At 35.8% G+C, this 15,141-nt stretch overlaps 1 protein-coding gene across 1 annotated transcript in view; it reads left to right on the top strand.

Annotated features, from left to right (window-relative positions):
* The window catches only part of LOC141325954 (calcium uptake protein 1, mitochondrial-like), a 40,706-nt gene that overhangs the window by 20,107 nt on the left and 5,458 nt on the right, over nt 1–15,141 (top strand). The window contains exon 3 of the mRNA XM_073834673.1: nt 3,022–3,208. Within this exon, the coding sequence (XP_073690774.1) occupies nt 3,022–3,208 (187 nt within the window). The remainder of the gene's footprint in view (nt 1–3,021; nt 3,209–15,141) is intronic.

The following is a 15,141-nucleotide window of genomic DNA, read 5'->3' as shown; positions in this document are numbered from 1 at the left end:
GAGGAATACCATAACTTTTAGTTTTATGATTCATAAAGTAGTAAAATTATGCTTAGAATTTATGTTGTTCCACACACAAATTTCCGCCTAACGATTGTGAAGAATTATTACAAAGAATGTGTATTTCTTATATTTTTCACAAAACAGACAAGTCATATATCACAAGAAAGCTCTCATTCTCAAGAATCTGACCATATAAATCATTTTATTGTGTGACAAACACAGATCGAATAATCTTCAATTGAATCACGATGTCAGAATATAATAAAAAAAATTCAAAATGTTGCTGCTTCATTTACACGACCTTCTTCACATAGTATCAGCCCATAAATGGTCTCATTTGAAAGCTTAGAGTCTCCTCTTTACTAGGAATACCATAACTTTTAGTTTTATGATTCATAAAGTAGTAAAATTGTGCTTAGAATTTATGTTGTTACACATACAAATTTCCGCCTAACAATTGTGAAGAATTATTACAAAGAATGTGTATTTCTTATATTTTTCTCAAAACAGACAAATCATATATCACAAGAAAGTGCTCATTCTCAAGAATCTGACCATATAAATCATTTTATTGTGTGACAAACACAGATCAAATAATCTTCAATTGAATCGCGATGTCAGAATATACTTGAAGAATATGATGATATATTATATTACTTTCCTCCACATACTACTGCTTCAGTTAGCCGCAAATAGCCACAAACTCCATTTTATCTTTTAGATTAGGATCTCTTCTTTCAAACAAGACCATTTTCACGTTTCTGCGTTGCACCATTGCTGAGAAACCGTTGTTTTGCCAGATGCGCTCGGCGCGGCTTTCCAAACGCGCTCTGAACCGCTCAAGCAGGTGTGTGTGTGTCTGCGGCTGCACTTAGAGCGTGTCAGTAGATCAGATTACATCCTCCGACCGCATGCCGTGCTGCTCCGAGGTGTGAACGATGACAGCTCAGCCTCTCCAGACGCGAAGAAGAAGCAGAGCCATGGAGAGGTTCCGGGTCACAAAAGATGCTTCGACGGTGCCGGGCATTGTGGGATATGTAGTTTTTGGACTCTTACACCGGAGATATGCGTCTGTTGGCGTCTCAGAGGAATATAGCGGTCTCAGTTATCCAAAATAGACGCTAAATGAATAAATAACGGGCCGTTTCCATGGAGAGCAGAGGATCCGCGGCTCATAAGCGCGTCTATAAGTATAACAGTGCTTCTATTCAGGTTTGTTTTATTCTTATAATTACTTTGAAACGTAAAGGACACCAAAACAATCTGCTAAGCTATGTATTGAGTGTATATTGAATGTTGACAGTAAAGTACAGTATGTGTTTCAGTAAATACACAGGCAAACATAAAAATGAAACATAATTCAGTCAATTATCATGAAAAGTGCTATGGTACATAGTAAAATAGTATTCTATTCTATTCTATTCTCAATAATGTGCTTTATAAAGCCTGTTTTTGCAAAGAAACAGAAGGACACTTTTAGGGGGAAAAAGGGGGAAAAGGGGCAATGCGACTCCCTTCGGTTATAATTCAATAACTTTCAATTAGAAACTGTTATATGAAAAAATCTTTTTTCTGGTATATCCTGAGACCTAGTGGAATCAAACAAAACAATTTGCAAAGAACTGAGACACCTAAATCCTGAGTTATAGACTTTCAAAAAAAACTTTTGAAAAAAAAATCAAAAAGCGCCTATGTTTTTTTTGTTTTTATTTATAAAGAATTACACTGATATTATGTAGTTTAAAAGGTTTTCTATACAATGAAACCATTTTTTTTTATTTCCTCCATTGTATGTGTATAGGGTAACCATTTGAATTTAGGTAGGCCAAATGCAGGCGGAAATCCCCCAAATAGCCGCAGAGCTTAAGGGGTTAAGCTACAAAAGTTATTTAGGCAAGAGCAGTGAGTAATTTTCTCTGTCTTTTGTTCATGGCCCCAAATATTGCAAGCTGTATCTATATGCACATTCGTGATATTTTGATAATGTCAGAATTGCGAGTTATAAAGTCAGAATTGCATGATATAAACAATTCTCAGAACTGTGAGATATAAATGCACAACTGTGAGTTATAAAATTGCAGTTCTGACTTTATAACTTGCAATTGCGTTTTGAGGAGAAAAAAAACACTGATATGTTAACTGAATTGCGAGTTTATATCGTGAAATTCTGACTTTATAACTCGCAAGTGCGACTTATTTCTCAGAATTGCGAGTTTATATTTCGAAATTCTGACTTTATTTCAGAATTGCATGATATAAACTCGCAATTGCGAGTTATAAAGTCAGAATTGTGAGATATAAACTCATAATTCTGAGAAATAAAATCGTAATTGCTTGATATAAACTCGCAATTGTGAGTTATATAGCCAGAATTGCATGATATAAACAATTCTGACTTTTTTTCTCAGAATTGTGTCATATAATATTGCCATTATGAGAAATGAAGTCGAAATTGCATGATATAAACTTGCAATTGCAAGTTGTAAAGTCAGAATTGTAAGATATAAACTCGCAATTGCAAGTTATAAAGTTAGAATTTCGAGATATAAACTAACAATTCTGAGAACTAAAGTTGAAATTGTGTGATATAAACTCGCAATTGTGAGTTATAAAGTCAGAATTTCAAGGTATAAACTTGCAATTCTGAGAAATAAAGTCGCAATTCTGTGATATAAACTCACAATTGCAAGTTAGAAAGTCAGAATTGCAATTTTACAGTTGTGCATTTATATCTCACAGTTCTGACTTTATATCTAACAATTCTGACTTTATAACTCGCAGTTGTGAATTTATATCTCACAGTTCTGGGAAAAAAGTCAGAATTGCAAGTTTATATGATGCAATTCTGAGAAAAAAGTCAGAATTGTGAGATGTAAACTTGCAATTGCGAGGAAAAAAGTCAGATAAAAAGTCGCAATTACCTTTTTATTTTTTTATTCAGTGGCTTCTATAGTTTACAATTTTACTGCTGTATACTTTTCAGTGTGACTGATCTGCATACTCTCTTCTGATTGGCAGAGCATATGCAGAGGCGGGGTCTTCCGTCAAGCATGAGGAGCAGATGAAGGAGGAGGAGCCTCTGAAGGATGTGACGGAGGAGGCGGAGTCAGAGGGCGCTCTCGAGTCGAGTAGCGGGGACGAGGAAGACGAGGCGGGCGCAGACGGGAAGAAAAAGAAACAGAGAGTCGGCTTCCGTGACCGCAAGGTGATCATTGCATGTGCACACCATCTCAATCACTTGATGAGGTCAGTGTCATCCAGCCATTATCTGATGAATTCATCTGGCTTCACAATGTGCAGAGGAAATTGGACCATCACTTCTAATCAACATGCAAATCCACAGTCATGAAATCAACCTGCATATTTCTGAATTGGGTTTCGTCTGATATGCCATCAGTGTGAACGTGGCAGAGCAGAAATGGCAGAGTTAATGAATTGCGGCTGACATTAACTGTGGGGAAAATGTGATATTAAAGCAGCATCTGGGACAGGCAAGTGTGGGACTTGCTGATTAAAGGGAAAGAGTAGAAAGGATGAGAGAAATAGGAAAATGAACGACGCTGTTGTTTTGCTCAGTGGTTGATTTGTTCCTTTTAAATGGGGCACATAAAAAAATGACTTTTTGTAATGTAGTTTGAAGTTCTAAGTAATAATACATTTCACAACCAATGTGAGTAGGAATGCAAAACAATTTATCTTCATATTTTTTCAGCCTTTTGACAGCATTCAGTTTCAATATTTGCATATTTGCTCTTAAATTACTTAAAATTTGGTTAGTTATTGTATCCAAACAGCAGAGGTTGCATTAGACTTTTTTAGAACTTGTTTTGACCGACAGGGTCGTAAAAATTTTCTTTTTCTTTTCATTTTCATATTTTAATTATAATACATTTAATTGCTTTTGTTTTTGTTACATTTAATTTAATATTCAAATTTTTATGAACCAATATTGATTATTAAATCCTAATCGATCTTTTGGTCTGTGCTGTTTTTAGTCGATAAATGTAACAGTAACATAGTGCGCCTCCCATCCAATAAAGTTCTGTGCTTTATTACTTTTGATATGAAACAAAGTCTCAGATTTCAAATTCTGTCTGTTTCATTAGGAAATTCAAGCAATAAATACCGTTTTGGCGCTCTTTAATGTGGCGTGATAGATCACTGGCTTAAACTAGGTACTCGCCTTTGCGTACTCAAACTGATTAGCAAAAGACAGCAAAAGCAAACAATTCGTGACAGTTTCGTTTTTGTTCTGGATCCCATGCTCTGCTGCCACACTTGCAACCAACTTGACAGGGGTGGGAATTACAGTCAAGTTACAATAGATCACTCGCAGTGTAATCTGTCAAAGTGACGGACCGCCTTCAAATTTTCCGTCACTGATATAAAAAAAAAGTGATTCAAAAATAAATAAGTGAAAATTAAATAGTAGAGCTATAAATGATGCAGAACCAAGGTTTGTTCTTGCATGTCATGCAAGCACATTCAGGTTTGATCTTGATGTGCACAATTCAGCTGAATGATGTTTACTTTAACTGTATTCTTTGCTTAAAATTAACATACAACCGTACACTGAAACAAAAAATCACTGATAAGAGCTCATGGTTTATCTGTCAATCAGATACGCTCTCAGCCACTGATCTGTTTTCTTTAAGAATAAAGATAAAAAAAAATAGCATTTTATTTAAAGGGGTCCTATTATGCTCTTTTACAAAGTCTTTATTTGGTTTTGGGGGTGCACTACAACATGCTCTCATGCTTGGTGGTTCGAAAAACGCATAATTATTCACATAATTTACGTTATTACAATAGCTTTCTCCTCAGGCTGGCACAAATGGCTCGATTAGTTCCGGGTTTGATGAAGCTCCACCTTCCGAAAACCAAATGTGTTTTGATTTGTTAGCAGTCCCACTGCATTGCGATTGGCGAACAGCTTAGACGGCGTATCAGTCCTGCCACGGCCCTTCCCAAAGCAGCAAGCTAGATTTAAGTGATTCTTACATTTTAAATATGGATATTTTTCTTACAAAAACACATCCGACCGCATTTACTGACCCCCCAGGAGCCATGTGAGACACTTTTTATTATGGATCAACTTGTTTTGGACAGATGGACAGAAACACTTGTCTATGCCGTTCTAAAGCTTGGGAGTGCCAGGATTATTTTTAATATAACTGATTGCATTCGTCTGAAAGAAGGAAGTCATATGGATGCATAAAAGGTGAGTAAACAATACGCTACAGTAGTGTTGGTCCTATCATCAGCCTGTGAGATCGCTGATACATGATATTATTATTATTGTGCTAATGTATTTAATTATTATGACCGAAACCAGCTCCAGCATTTTTTAGGCTAGTGAAGCTATCTACACTGTAAATAAATCTCTTACCACACACTCCACACGTCTACGGCACGGCTCCAACGTGTCCACAGATGATCGTCGCTCTAGTCAATGTTCGTGTTTACAGCAGCCGCGGATCTGCGTGCGACCCTCTATTCCACACACGTCAATCCAGCACGGCTATCGTAGCAGTTTGCGAACACTTTAGTCAATGCTCGCGTTTATACGAGCCGACCTGCGGCTTGCTGAAGCATCCCAGAAGCAGCTGTCCGTAATACATGGCTAAAGTTAGGCGAATCCCCCACCTGCCAACGATTTGAATTTCCGTAGGCGGGATTTACGTTGTGACATCATAGCATCAGGAAAACAAACGCCAAAGTCCAAAGAAGTGGAAGAAGTTGAAGTGGACTTTGAGATTTGTAACTTTGTAGATGTTTTTTTTTATGCCCAAACATACACACCACACACTGGCTAGTTCAAAAAGTGAAAAAGCATAATAGGACCCCTTTAAAATAGAAATAAGATTAAGACCCTTGATCACGTCATGATCTATTTTGTTGCAGTGCTCAAAATTGTGGACAACCTCTAAAATAGTTTTTTTCGAAAATTTTTGAACTGGTTCTTTTAAACAATCTATCTAAAAGAACCTTTTCGTGGAAACAAATCAGACTTCTAATCACTATTTATAGTGATCACTTATCACTTATAAGTGAGCAAGAGGCAGATTAACGGGTGTTTCTTAAACGGAAGGCTCATTTTCATTTAGTTTTTTTGTGTGCTGGGATATGCAGCCTAATGGGGGCAGCTGTGGCCTAATGGTGAGAGAGTTGGGCTTGTAACCCAAAGGTTGCTGGTTCGATTCCCACACCGGCAGGAATTGAAGGTGGGAATTGTGAATGAACAGCGCTCTTTCCACCTTCAATACCATAACTGAAGTGCCCTTGAGCAAGGCACTGAACCCCCAGTTGCTCCCCGGGCGCTCCGGTGTGTGTTCACAGTGTGTGTGTGTTTGTTCACTCCTCTCTGCTGTGTGTGTGCACTTGGATGGGTTAAATGCAGAGTCACCATACTTGACAATACGTCACTTTCACTCACTTCACTTTCACTTCATAGGATGCATCCTTCTGTTTGACAGGCTACCTATAGATAAGGCTCTGAAAGAGGAGTCTTTTCCCCTTGATGGGATTGATTCGAACCTTTGCACTGATTCCCAGTGCCTCGAAATTGAGGAATCTATTCTTTTTGGAATAGATTCCCAGCCCTACTGTTTGGTGCAATAAAGATAGACTTTTAAGTGTAGAACATATTTCCTTGAAACGGAAGGTCTACTGTAGACCGCTGTCACAGTCAAAGAGGAATTCCCCCTTAGACAATCAGAAGTATCTGTCCAGTAGCGTTACTGTTATTTGTGTTTGCTAAACGTTTTGTAGATTCATGTTGTTTAATTTGATGTGTAGGCCGAGCCTATTTATCACCATAATTGGCTTTGGCCTTTTACACATCTTTGTGGGATGTTGGTTGTCTACTGATTGAATTTCTCGTCATGGTTGCTTAGCTGATGTCCTGTAGTAGTTTCTGTGTATGCGTTCTTTAAAAAAGGACCGAATTTATCAGGATGATTTATTTTTGCTACTCTGTGTCCTAAAATAGCAAGATGCGGTAGCGGTGGCAGTGGTTCAGACCTTTTTGTTTAGAACCTAATCATCACATTTCATCATAAGCTTAGGAAAAGGGAGGGAATGAAGGTTTTCTCTGAAATAAGGATGCAGTATTAAAATAAGCAGCATACATCAAACCAGCAGCACATTAAGAGTGAAGTTGATTCGCTGTAGGATGGTGGGGCTCTGCCTTTGATGGATGAGGCCATTCATCATGTAGCGGGGTATATTAGACGGCTGTCTCTGTTTACACAAGCACTGTCCCCCAGGCCACGTCTTCCACCAATAGGCCTCATTCATGAAACACAAACAGAATGAATTTCTGTGTGAAACATTTGAGAAGCAGTATAAGCATATAACATACAACACTGTCATAACCATATTTGGGGAGCTACTAAAAATAGCAAAAACAGTGTTCGTAGAACTGCCTAATCAATGATTCAAAATGGGCATCCAAAACATGCCATGGACATTCTATACTATCTATATATTTATATTTAGACATCTATATATAATTAATTCAGCTCATATTTCATAAACAAGCCCTACTGTTTTTTTTTTTGTTTTTTTTTTTGGTGTTTACTGACTTCTGTATCATTTTTGAGTGTCCCCATCAAACTTATATTAACGTAATTTTGAAGTGTCATATTGGTAATCTTCTTAAAGCGGGTGCCAATCATTCCATGTCATCCTTGCCCTTTCTGCCTTCCCTGTCCGCAAGAACGAAAACACATCTCACTCAAAACTCTCATCTTGTTTGAATTAGTTTAAAAGTAGAAGCATTTCTTTCAGAACGAGTATTGATCCATTTAACTCTGATTCCTAGATTTAAAGTCTTCTGAAGTGTGACGCTTTGTTTGAGATGTACTTCAGTTTTTAGCTCTATTGCTGTTTTCTGTAATTGATTTTTTTACTTTGTCTTAAATACATTTTTGACTGTGGCTTCATTACAGCCCATAGAAAAATAAAAAGGGACTGTTAATTAATTATTAATTATCATGCAATTTTGCCAATTGTATCATATTATGTTAACATTACAGTGGCTATAGTGTTTTTATCTGAATGTTCAGAGATAACAGTCAGTAAACCATTCATAGGTGATTCCCCAGAAAAGTGTAAACATTGTGTCACTGTGGTACTATTAAAACATTACTCTGTTTTTTGAGCATCTGGCCTGGCCGACGCTGCCACATTGACTCCAATGGCTCCAGGTTTAATGCCATCTGTTAGATGGGAAATTGGTCAGAAAACCCAATGAAAACTATTGTTGCAGTTCTATTTGGTGAATAAATGATACACTTGAGCTTTAAACTTTACTGATTATGTAGAGGTCCACCAAATCGTCATTTTTGTATATAGAGATAGAGAGAGATTAATCTTGTGAATGACCTCTCTGAGTCTGTGCATCTCTAGTTAATTTTCTTCAGGAACAGCGCCATTGTTACCTCACTTGTGAGAAATGTCATGTAGTTTTTAGGTTGTTAATAGTCAGAGCAGCGCTAACAACATTAGCGCGTATGCTAACGTGTGTGCCAACTGTATGTGTGTGCATCTGTTAGGGAGAGAGAGTGGGAGAAATATAATATATGCTTTCCGTACATAATAAAACTTAATTTTGTGGCAAAAACATGGAAAAATCTGTCATTTTTATCCTGTTGATTACTGTATTTATTTGTTTGGCCAGTGTCATTGTGGGTTTTGGTTATTTTGCTGTTTTAGGCTGTAAGAGCCTTTGAAATAACTGAAATCATGTAGTGAAGTGATATAGACATGTAATGTGGTCAAGAGCTGCCTGGAACTATGCTCACCGTGCGTTTCCCTGAAAACAATGCACACCTTGGAATGTTCGTCACCCAATCAGATTCAAGCATTCAGCGGCCTCATAGTACAAATGTATACAATATATTGTAACAAAAACAATGTTGAAAATTCTATGACAATTTTCCACCCTTCTGCTATACCCCTTAGGGCTATGTATAGCAAACACTTTTTTTTTTTTTTACATATGAAATGAATAATAGCACGTTAGAATACAAATAATAATTCCTCTTTGCAATGTCAATTACTAGTCAGTTAGTATTTCCAGTGTTGGCTAGCAGTTTATATTAGCATGATATAATCTTGCAATAGCGAGTTATAAAGTCAGAATTGCTTAATAGAACCTCACAATTGCAAGTTACAAAGTCAGAATTGCATGATATACTGTTATTTATGAGAAATAAAGTCTCAATTCTGACGTTATAAAACAATTGCAAGTTATAATAGTAGAGTTGTGAGATATAAACTTGAAATTGTAAGAAAATAATCTCTTTTTCCCTCAGAATTCGACTGAAAACTCGCAATTGTCAGAATTGTGAGATATAAACTCGTAATTGTGAGACAACGTTAGAATTGCAGCTATTTCTTGCAATTGCGAGTTTATATCTTTCAAAGCTTGACTTTATTTCTCAGAAATTCAAGTCTATATTTCACAATTCTCTCTTTCACAAAGACTTTGTTACTCACAATTGCAAGTTTATATCATGCAGATCTGAGAAAAAGTCAGAATTGCTAGATGTAAACTTCCAATTGCAAGAAAACAAGCCCTGGTAATTGAAAAAAAAAAAAAAAAAAAAAAAAAAAAAAATATATATATATATATATATATATATATATATATTTTATTCAGTGGCAGAAATAGGCTTTCATGCTAAAAATAATCAGATGATCAACTTAAAAAAATAAACTTGCACACTTTTTTATGCTGGAATCCTTCAGAAGAAACTGCAGAGTGTAAGGTACCCCTTAGTACTTAAATGTTAAGCAAACACTCTTTTTACATGTGAAAAAAATAATAGCACTTAAATGTTATTATACAAATGATATTTCCTCTTTGCAATGTCAGTTACTATAGCCAACTAGTATTTCCAGTGTCGACCAGCAACTGCGGTTCCGTTTAGTCACCTAGTTGACTAGTCTCGCGCATCCCCAATGTTATTACAACATTACAGATTCATAAAATGATCCGTGGCGAAAAAAAATAAGTAATTAAAATTAATTAGCATAATATTATCTTGCAATAGCGAGTTATAAAGTCATAATTGCTTAATAGAACTAGAATTGTGTGATATACTGTAAATTCCGAGAAATTAAGTTTCAATTCTGATGTTATAAAACACAATTTCAAGTTATAATACTAGAATTGTGAGATATAAACTCACAATTGTAAGAAAATAGTCAATTTTTTCCTCAGAATTGGACTTGAAATGCAGAGTTGTCAGAATTGTGAGATATAAACTCGCAGTTGTGAGAAAACGTCAGAATTGCAGCTATTTCTTGCAATTGCGAGTTTATATTTTGCAGTGCTTGACTTTATTTCTCAGACATTCACATGACTAGTCTCGTACAAACCCAGTGTTTATATTACAATATTACAGATTCATAAAATGATCTGTAATTAAAAATAATTAGCGTGATATAATCTTGCAATAGCAAGTTACAAAGTCAGATTTGCGTGATATACTGTAAATTCTGAGAAATAAAGTCTCAATTCTGACTTAATAATAAAACACAATTGCAAGTTATAATAGTCATAATTGTGAGATATAAACTGGCAATTGTAAGAAAATAGTCTATTTTTTCCCTCAGAATTGGACTTGAAACTCGCTATTGTCAGAATGAATGTCAGAAAGATATGAACTCTTGTGCAATTGAACAATTGTGAGAAAACGCCAGAATTGCAGCTATTTCTTGCAATTCCGAGTTTATGTCTTTCAAAGCTTGAGTTTATTTCTCAGAAATTCAAGTTTACGTTTCACAATTCTCACTTTCACAAAGACTTTGTTACTCACAATTGCAAGTTTATATCATGCAGATCTGAGAAAAAGTCAGAAGTGCGAGATGTAAACTTGCAATTGCAAGAAAACGAGTCCTCGTAATTGAAAAAAAATGACCTTTCTTCTTTTATTTAGTGGCAGAAATAGGCTTTCATGCTAAAAATGCTTAAAAAAATTAACTTAGACACTTTTTTAATGCTGGAATCATTCAGAAGAACTTGCAGAGTAGAAGGCACCCCTTAGTACTTACATGTTAAGCAAACACTCTTTTTACATGTGAAATAAATAATAGCACTTAAATGTTATTATACAAATGATAATTCCTCTTTGCAATGTCCACTGTCAACTAGCAACTGCAGTTCCGTTTAGTCGACTAGTTGACTAGCAGCAGCACATGTATCCTGTGTGGGTAATGCTGTTTGTATGACACAATGTGTTGCAACCTTTGTAGAGGATTCAGAGTGACTTATGAGATTCCATTTCCTTAACAAGGCATCTCAGAGGTTTGAAAGAGCCAATGGTTTTGTAGCACAGTGAACTCTCAAAAGATCAAGGAAAGTGCTGTGTATGTGTGATGTTTGCCTCTAGCTTTGTCCTTGCTTTGGTGCTTGTGCGTTTTTTCTCTGTACCCCTCATTGGTGTGCCAATGTCATCTGGCATCACTGCCAGCCCACTGTGGGTGCCAGTTAGATGCCAACTTGTCTGTTTCTATGACACATTGTGTTTCCATCTGAAACAGAGCAGGAGCCGTGACACATGCCCACATACACAAGCTCTTTTCTATATGAATGATGTTAGTCAGATGGCAGTTAGTGATGTAAAGAGCTCCTGGAGTGAACCCTGTGTACGTTTGCTCTCATTAAACAGGCAGCAAGCGTGCATCATATTCTCCTTTTATTATTTTAGAGACATCTGAGCTGCCTGCTTCAATGCCTGGATCAGTTAGCAGCTTTTACTTTAACATAGCACATGCTCATGTGCTGGAAGAGTGTTTATTGTATAATATGAAATTGAACTCTCTGTAAATGCCAACTCATGTAATCGTGACCTTTAATATTTCCAAACTATGTATCATGATCACTTTAAAAGAAACCTGCATTTGCATTTCCAAAAGGAAGCATCAGTACTTGAAGGCAGCAACAAGAAAATATAGTTTAGACTTTAGGTTTTGGTTCACTTTAAATTAAATCACTTTGAGTTGCTTGTCTTGTTTTCTGTCAGATTTATGTGGGCAATGAACTCTATAAAACATTCTCCACATCTGAATATGTATGCTTTCTTACTATATAGTACAGTTGAGGTTAAAAGTTTACATCTGTAAAATGTTAAGATATTTTACATAAAAGACATTTACATATAGTCCACAAGACAAAATAATAGTTGAATTAAAAAAAAGACCCTGTTCAAAAGTTTACATCCCCTTTATTTTTAATACTGTGTTGTTACCTGAATGGTTTTACAGCTGTTTTATTTTTTATTTTTTCAGTTGTTCATGAGTCCCTTGTTTGGCCTGAACAGTTAAACTGCCTGCTGTTCTTCAGAAAAATCCTTCAGTTCCCACAAATTCTTTGGTTTTCCAGCATTTTTGTGTGTTTGAACCCTTTCCAACAGTGATATTATGATTTTGAGATCCATCTTTTCACACTGAGGACAACTGAGGGACTCATATGCAACTATTACAGAAGGTGCAAACACTCACTGATGCTTCACAATGCATTGAGAGCTGGGGGGTGAAAACTTTTCATATTTATCATATTTTTGTCATTTAGTACTGCCCTTCAGAAGCTACAGAAGATAGTTACATTTTTACCACAAGACAAAATAAGGTAAACTTACCCTGATCTTTAAATTCAAAAAGTTTTCACCCCCCCGCTCTTAATGCATCGTTTTTCCTTCTGGAGCATTAGTGAGTGTTTGAACCTTCTGTAATAGTTGCATATGAGTCCCTCAGTTGTCCTCAAGGTGAAAAGATGGATCTCAAAATCATACAGTCATTGTTGGAAAGGGTTCAAATACACAAAAATGCTAGATAACCAAAAAAAAATTGTGGAACCTCAAGAATTTTTCTGAAGAACAGCAGACAGTTTAACTGTTCAAGACAAACCAGGGACCCATGAACAACTATCACTAAACAAAAAAAAAAAAAAAACAGCTGTGGATCATTCAGGTAACAACACAGTATTAAGATTCAACGGGATGTAAACTTTTAACGGGGTCATTTTTATAAATTCTACTATTATTTTCTCTTGTGGACTATATGTAAACATCTCTAATGTGAAATATCTTATTCAGGTCAGTACTAAATAAACAATAACATGCATTTTGTATGATCCCTCTTATTTTGGTAAAATAATTTACATTTTGCATATTTTGAAAGGGGGATGTACACTTTTGACCTCAACTGTATGCAAAATCTGTAAGTCAAATGAATAGGGTCTTCATATACACAGTCAAATTTGAGAATTTGGGGAGAAATGGTAGAAAAGTCAGACTCTGGCAGCTGTTTGACTGTCTTATGTGGAATAATGTGACATTTTGAGAAATTACTATTTTTGTCTAAGTATTGAAAGTCAGTGGACTCCAAAACCTCCATTAGTCCTCTTTGACTTTTATTATATAGATAAAAAAAAAAAAAAAAAACACTGAGACTTTTTTAAATATCTTTTTTTTTTGTTGCACAAAAGTAACATTCAGTGCCCCCTCAGCCTTTAGTATTGGAGCATGTTCAGAGCAAAATAGAGAGCAACTGAATAAAGCAGAAAGCAAGGCTCTCTACATGTGTTTTTAGAGCTTAAAATTTTTTGTACTTGGCATAGGGTCTTATGTTGCGAAATCCTGAAAGAATGGTGAGGCCCAATGCAGTAACCAGTATGTTCATATGACGCAAGTGTTAAGAAAAAAAATAGCAGTGTTGCGCAGTGACCTCAGGAATCTCAGATCTTGATTGACAAGTACAGTTTCACATTGCAAGCATCACTTACTGCAGGCATTCAGGCAATATCCCAAACTCCAAATTATCATCACTTCATCTTGCAATTACAATCACTTCTGTTGTCTAATAGCGGCACACAAACTGACACACAATTAGCTTCAAAAATTGCATTAATTAGCATACAGTAGCCTGCATAATGAGTCACCCGCAAAATGGGCATTTGCTAAAGGCGAGCGGATAGTGGGAAAGGAAGCATCATCAACGGCTGGATGAGAATGATGAAACTGACCTCTATGACTGCTCATTTTGATGATCTTTGTTCAAAAATACAGACACATCCATCACAATAAGAGACACTGTAAGACTGCAGTAATGACTGTAATTTAAAAATTTAATTGTCTCAATTAATGGCTGTCAGTCATTTAGATATTTTAATAGCATGTTATGCTGAATAAATGCCACCAAATGAAGATCATTTAATATATTACAGGATTGAGGCCAAAAAGCCCACAGCCCACTGTTGAGCCCACAGTTCTTTGCAATGCATTCAATTAAGATTGTCACATGATCACATGATGTAATCGACAATTATTGTCTAAATATTTCAGATACACAAGCTTGCCATTTTCATGCACAGGATAAATAAACTGAGTTTTTGTTTCATAGCCAACCTGCAATGTATGATTTTTCAGTTAATATATTCCACGTCCCCTCAGGCTATTAATAATAATTAGGCTGCTCTTGATTCATCATAACTCTAAACAAAATGGTCTACTGTTTTGCCATTGTTTCTCATGTGACAGCCATAATGACAGGTTATTCTAATGATCAAAGGGTTAGATTTAGTTATGTAAATGACCAGCCCTGCCAGGATGTATCCATCCAGCATGCTTTATTATATTTTAGTATTATATTATTCAGGCATATATAAGATAAGGTTGACCTATAGATTACAGATTTCACTATTGCATTACTATTCTACAGCTTCTTTTCCACTAATGACTGTTTCCTAATTAGAAAATAGCTGTAGGTGTTACCAGGATGCACACAGAGTGCACTGACTTGCCTTAGGTATTTTAGTACTACATATATATTCAGACCCTCTAACCTCAACCCAACTCGCAATAAAGCTTCAGGCACTTCTGACTGAGACTCATACTTCTGTCTGTAAGTCCGAACACTTTAACATGTAGTAGATATCTTATTTCTAATTTGTCTTAAATCAGCTCACATCACAAATCTCTCTTTTTAACACTTAACACTTTTTTTAACACATTAAACATTAACTTTTTCAAAATCCCCTGAATTTCCAATGGATAAATCTAGATCAGAATTACTTTCCTCATTGTATATGCTTGTTTAAAATGTCAGATTATGAAGGTAAAACTCAAT

Source organism: Garra rufa, chromosome 2 (assembly GCF_049309525.1).
Source record: "Garra rufa chromosome 2, GarRuf1.0, whole genome shotgun sequence".
Taxonomy (NCBI): domain Eukaryota; kingdom Metazoa; phylum Chordata; class Actinopteri; order Cypriniformes; family Cyprinidae; genus Garra; species Garra rufa.
The sequence above is the reverse complement of the archived record's forward strand: the minus strand, read 5'-3'. Positions and strand labels throughout refer to the sequence as shown.